The sequence below is a fragment of the Photinus pyralis genome, unplaced genomic scaffold (genome assembly GCF_008802855.1).
Source record: "Photinus pyralis isolate 1611_PpyrPB1 unplaced genomic scaffold, Ppyr1.3 Ppyr1.4_LG5, whole genome shotgun sequence".
NCBI classification, from domain to species: Eukaryota; Metazoa; Arthropoda; class Insecta; order Coleoptera; family Lampyridae; genus Photinus; species Photinus pyralis.
This window is the reverse complement of record NW_022170596.1, coordinates 12,514,724-12,520,916: the sequence shown is the minus strand read 5'-3', so window position 1 is coordinate 12,520,916 and position 6,193 is coordinate 12,514,724. Positions and strand designations below refer to the sequence as shown.

At 37.4% G+C, this 6,193-nt stretch overlaps 1 protein-coding gene across 1 annotated transcript; it reads right to left on the bottom strand.

Moving 5' to 3' along the window:
* Positions 1-2,140: 2,140 nt before the first annotated feature.
* On the bottom strand, positions 2,141-3,430 carry LOC116170185. Its single transcript, XM_031486411.1, has one exon. The coding sequence runs from the start codon at positions 3,428-3,430 to the stop codon at positions 2,141-2,143; it is 1,290 nt and encodes a 429-aa protein (XP_031342271.1).
* Between the last annotated feature and the right edge of the window lie 2,763 nt (positions 3,431-6,193).

Here is a 6,193-nt window from a genome sequence, read left to right as displayed (position 1 = left end):
TTTTTTTAATGACCCTACATAACTTCACCAGACACAGACACTAATCGTTACTTGATTTTTATCCGTGCGATTAGTTAACCAGGCTAGACCTGAGTTCTCACAAGAAACACCGATCATAATAATAATAGTTTATTGTATACAAGATGTTACATCTCATTACAAGAGCCTTCAGAATCGAACAGTTATAGTAAAAAAAAGAAACGGAATTTTAAATCTATAAACAGAAAATTTAAATTATGGATGTAAGTATTGTATCTATAATACCTATCGTTTAGAAAAAAGAACAACTCTTAACAAAACTCACCACTTGACCTACCAAAATATTTCTCTTTGATTGCTGGTGAACATGAAGTTATTTGAGTTTTTAGACAGATTTGAGGTAAAATTCCAAGTTACACATAGGCAAAAAATAGCGCACTGACTGTTGTTACCGCCTCTAAATTCATGGAAATTAGACATACCTTGAACATTTCAAAAAATCACATTTAATTTCTAGTGTTTATTACTTGAACTGAAGATTTTGGTGTTTTGCTTTTCTGGAGTTGCATCCTTCCCTTCACCCCGGCGTTTTGAATCTTCGTCTAGTTGGACAATTTGAGGAGATTGGTTGACGTATTTGATAGTAATATTTCTTTCTCCTTGATCTTGACGGGTTTTTAATTCTTTCTGGAGTGATTTTAAGTGTTGTAACTGGTTCTTGGTCAAATCAGCTTGGATCTTAATATTGTGGTATTCTGTTGGCAGCAGTTTTTTCTTATTAACAAGAATCATCCTTGAGATTTTGGAATCGCAGAATGATACTTTGAGCGGTCGTGGACGACCTGCAAATTTTCCGATACGAGTACACTCGATAACTTTTTCAGTGGCGTCAGGGGCAATGACACTTATAACCTTTGTTGCCAATGGATGATCCTCAAAGCTATTGGGCACGGAGATTTCTTCTGATAAGCCAAACAGCATAATATTGTTCTCTCGCTTAATCCTGTCTCGAATCTCACGGTAGCTATTTTCAGTGTTACGGGTATCATGAAGTTGGTCTTCAAGCAAAAGGATTTTTTGTTTTAAATTATAGTTTTCAGTTTTAATTAGTTCGATTTCCTTTATGCAGACAGATAATTGTTCGCCCTGATATTTCAATAGTGCATTGCTGTCCTGGACATTTTTGTTTATGGACACATTAAATTTTTGAAATGCTCTTCAGTGAAAACGAAGTTTGTTAGCGTACCGGTACCCATTTTGGAGTTCGGCGTCGAAAAATTACAACATACCCAAGTGCCTTTCCTACCGCCTGTGCTGGTACAAGCCATGTGTGCAAGACTCCCACATTGCGCGCAACGTACATCCTCTTGGTATTGGATAAGGCGATTGCAAACAGTACAATTTGCCGGCATTGGTAGAATAATAATATTATCAATGAAAAAGAAATAGTAGATATGGTATTCAAAACTTCTATTTATCACAACTCGACGGATTGCACTTGTTTTACTTATCACTTCACCTTTTGGCGTAAAATTTTATATGATTAATAGTCGAATTATTACTTTCAGAGATTGATTTTAATTGAGATATTTACGAATTCGTTTTATAGCCCTAATGCCATACATGTATACTGTGCCGTGTCCAACTGAAGACTTACTTACTAATATCGTTATACCTACATCAACTAAATTAACTTAATCTTAAAAAAGAAATAAAAAAAACACGCGCATAAAGGAAAACTGTACCTTACATTTATCAAAAATTACACCCATGCCGCACTACTCGAACTGCACCGAAATGGGACAAGTCATCGCCGCCAACTCATCGCGGCCGACTAAGCGCGGCCGGTTCATCGCCGAGCCGTGTCATCGCCGGCCAACTCATCGCCGCCCAACTCATCGCCGAAAGTGTCGGTTTCTTGGTTATTGCATCCACCATGCCATAACCACCCGACAAGGCAACGAAATAAAAGAATGTATGGGCAGTAAGTCTTATCTATTTATTCATTCGGCATTGAAAAGGTTACAACAACAACAATATTTTCACCATTATTAAAGCTTACATTATAACAATCTGATCCACTATGGTAATCAATATTATTAAAACGCAAGACACGAAAAACTTAAAAACTACGAATAATAAGTATGGATATAATGACTTTCTAAAACTGGTAATTATGTGCCAAGCCACGTAAATATTCAATTTTATCTCGGATGTGGTATTGTGATACAATTGATTTTATCCTTTCGTCAGCCATGCGATATTTCCTCAATTTGGGAGGTGCGCTGTTTCCTGCCACTAGTTGTTCATAATATGTATCACGATTTTTCTGGACCTTCCGCAAACCATCAATGAACTTCCACGTTGTTGGATGATGTACTCCCAATTCCGTCTGTATACGGCGATGTGCAGCTTCAACATGATTGTTCGTGCGGTCTTGATCGTTTAATACTCTATCGTACAGATTCCAAGTTTCTGGCGGAAACAAAGGTCGCCGTCTCCCATTGCCACGTCTGTTAAGACGACCCATGTAATTATCCTCGAACCAGTCCAACAGAGGTTGTAATTCTTGAGGTAACTCTTGCCCAAGCTCTTCCACAAATCCGTCGAGATCGTCCAATGGTACGAAGACCAAAGAAATCACCATTTTTGCTTTTAAAGCAAATTCGGCATCGTTGTTATAGAGTGCCACAAATCCCATGTCAGTCAAATGTTTTTTCATATTCTTTGCTAAATGAAAGAAGCAACCTCTTATAGCAGTGTCAGGGAAGCATTCCGAAATTGCAGAAATTGCTGCCGACTCAAAATCGCAGCTGACTGAGTTGGGATGTAAGTTTGGTGATAAGTTCTTTATCGCTTCAAACATTTGCACGTAAGTTGCACGTTGCTTGTTAGGTAAAAGTGCATATAGAATGGGATGCACTCCTCCAAGTTTTTTTGCCATAATGACGTAGACTTGCGCAAACAATCTTGGTGCAATTGAAAAAGTTCCATCGACAAACCATGTTTGTGCCGATTGTAGGTATTGGATCCAAGTCTCTCTACCGAAGATTAAAATTCTGTTGTTGTCGTTACGGCCACTATCATGTAGTAAGAAATTTTCTTCCACTGCACCTTCAGAACGGTATACTTTGTAAGCATCCGGTATCACAAGATCTCCTAAAACAGCAGGATCCAGTGGTGCATTATGAATTTCATTTCTTTTTCGGCGAATTACTTTTCTTAACGCTGCAGTATTGGGAATAGCGGCTTGCCCAGCTTGTGATAAATTTCCTATACACTGGTTGATAACTTGAACCGTGTTTTCAACAGTTGATTCAGCACGACGTTTAATAGTTGTTATCACAGTTGCAACTTCCACACCAACTGACGAAGAGTCGTGAGAATGATCATTTAGTTGCTTTATGACTTCTCCGTTCTGGGTATGCAGTCTTGCTTTGCAGCGACCCATCTGATCACACCGCCAAAATTTGACACCAACGTTGCACTTGCTACGCTTATCAAAAATATACAAATGACCTTCGTAATTAAACTTTTCGCGGCCCCGTTGGCTCACAATTTCCGCTTCCATGACACTATCAAATATGCCTTAATCGCCAAGGAATGAGAATAAACTACCAAACTGTAATTTTGAGAAGGGTTCTTATATCCACTACAACCTAATTAATTTCATCAATGCCGCGCTTAGTCGGCCGCGATGAGTCGGCGGCGATGACTTGTCCTAGACCGAACTGCACTGTCTCATTATTTCTACCATGTTGGCAAGACCGTCAATATGGATATCGCACATTTGGCCGATTTCGTTAAAGTTAGAGCACACGTTGTACACTGGGGATCTTTTAAGAACGTTCGTATTGCTAGTATTTGAGTAGAACAAGTTCTTTTCACGAGCATTTAATCTAGGGACCCGGAAAGCTAGTGCAGTTAAAAGGGAACTACAATCTATTTCATTGTTTAATAGGTGACGTAAGAACGCAATCGAGGCACAATGAACGCACATGAACACACAATATTGAGACGTGACATGAATTTCAGGATTTCGTTACTAGAAACTCAGTAACTTCTGGACTTATGTAGTTCTTTACTATGAGAAGTAAGGGTAATCGTTAGCGTCGTGTTTTAGCCCCCGATAAGGGAATCCAGATTCTGAAGCTTCATTCGATTGGAAGAAGAGAAGTAAAGTATGTATTTTAGGATTTCAACTCCGTTAATTAGGTAATAGCCGAATTCAGTTTCCCTATGTTAATGCAGAACTAGGATAGAAAACGGCAAGGTCGCTGGTTTACTTGTAGATAAACCTGGTAAAGTGACCTGTCGCTTGATCCCAGGATTCCTGAACGCGATCAGCGATAATTGAACTACGGAAGTTGGGAATTTCGGCCCGTTGAGTATAATTAACCGTAGGTACTTAATTGTTGTGATGCAGCAAACCTCGTCTGATTAGATCGTGCCTAGTATCACATGAAACGCGCTTAATTGGCATCAGTTTACTAAAGGCAAGATCTTGGTTTAAAAGAGATCTTTAGGATATTTGGTCATCTTGCATAGTGTGTATTTAATCATTAGTAACTTTCTTATCTACGGAAAAAACCCTCTTATTCTTTAGACGTTAGAGGTTCGTGTTTATTCCTTGCGATATTGAAATCTACATGTGATTTCTTGTAGGGTTTTTGTTTCCGGTGGTATTTGTGGGAACAGAACAGTGGGAGTAAGACGGACAAACATGGACAGAAGGTGATGAAAGAAGGGAGGATCAATAAGGTGATAAAAAAGAAAACAAAAAAGAGTGAGGAAAATAGAAGAAACAAAGAGAAAAGCAACTAGAAAGGTAGGAGGATGATGATGACAACAAAATGCTAAGGGGAAGGCGGAAGTGCCAGAATGGACTGGCGGGGAGGAGGCGGTTGCGTTTAATATTACATCTCGAGTACCAAGAGATTCCCGCGAACATACGTTAATATTCAACTCGTACTTTAATGACATGGCTTTTTTAGAATTAGTGATTGTATTCCCAGTCGAGTTAAAACTTAATTTGAAAAATTGATGAAAAAAATCAATACTCAATAATATCCAAAAAACTGTTGCCACTAGATCCTACAATTCAAGGGTTCCAAAGACCTAACAAACCACATTTCAAAATTCGGAAAATTCATTCTCAAGGTTTTTGAAAACTTCACATCTTTAATTCGCAGATTTAAATGGCATTATAAGAACTTGTAACTATAATTCAATACCGTTTTGGCATCACGAGACCTTTATTGTATAAAGTTTAAAGCTCATTCGATACTCCAAGGAATAAAAATGATTATTTCTTTACTAGTTGACAAGTTGCGACCATTAAACTTGGCCCAAAAAGGCATATGCCATCAGCTACTTAACACATTAATTATTTAGAGGTGACACATCACTTTAGTTTAGGTATAGATGACCCGTTCTGATTTAAATTTGAATGCTTCAGCAGCACCAAAAGGAGGTCTACGAATTTTAACTCCTGAAATTAGAAATACTTACTGAAAATATTTTTTTGAAAATTCTGGTGAGACGAGGTTCTATAGAGAAATCGAGGGGTAAACCGCTGGAGGAAATAGTGTACAAGTTGAGGGGAATTAAGAGGGAATTAGGGTATTTCGAAGGTATTAAAAGGAATTAATAGGTATTTTGAGAATTACCGAGGAAATTAAAGGTATTATGAGGTATTAGTAGGGAATTAAAAGGAATTAAAAGGAAAATGAGGAAATAAATAGGTTTGCGCATGCGCTAACATAGATCAGAATTAAAATGACGCATCGTTTTACATCAGTGACTCGTATAGTGCATACCTCGGTGCATACTAGCTGTAAACTGTGACGTGCCGGTACAATATTTGGTATAAGATTTTATTAAAGATGCTTGTTTGTATTTAAATTTTTTTATTACTCTGTCTTGGATTAAGTATCTTTTGTTTGTTTTGGTAATAACATTATGTACTGAATAAATTAATATTTTTTTATGGAATTCATATTTTTTAAACTTCACCACTTGCTTACCTATAAACCAAAAATAAATTTATATTTTAAAACGTTTATGTTACTACGGAGAAATCAATAAGTTCAATAAATAATTTTAGTAAAGTTATAAAGGTAGATATTAGTCTTTTTTTTATCCATTTTGTTTATTTATTGCCCCTCTCTTGTTCCGTGCCCTCAACAGGCTTGCAGTTACAGAGTGACCCGCA

Coding starts and splice junctions, on each gene's coding strand:
- LOC116170185 (XM_031486411.1), bottom strand. CDS start 3,430: ATGGGTCGCTGCAAAGCAAGACTGCATACCCAGAACGGAGAAGTCATA.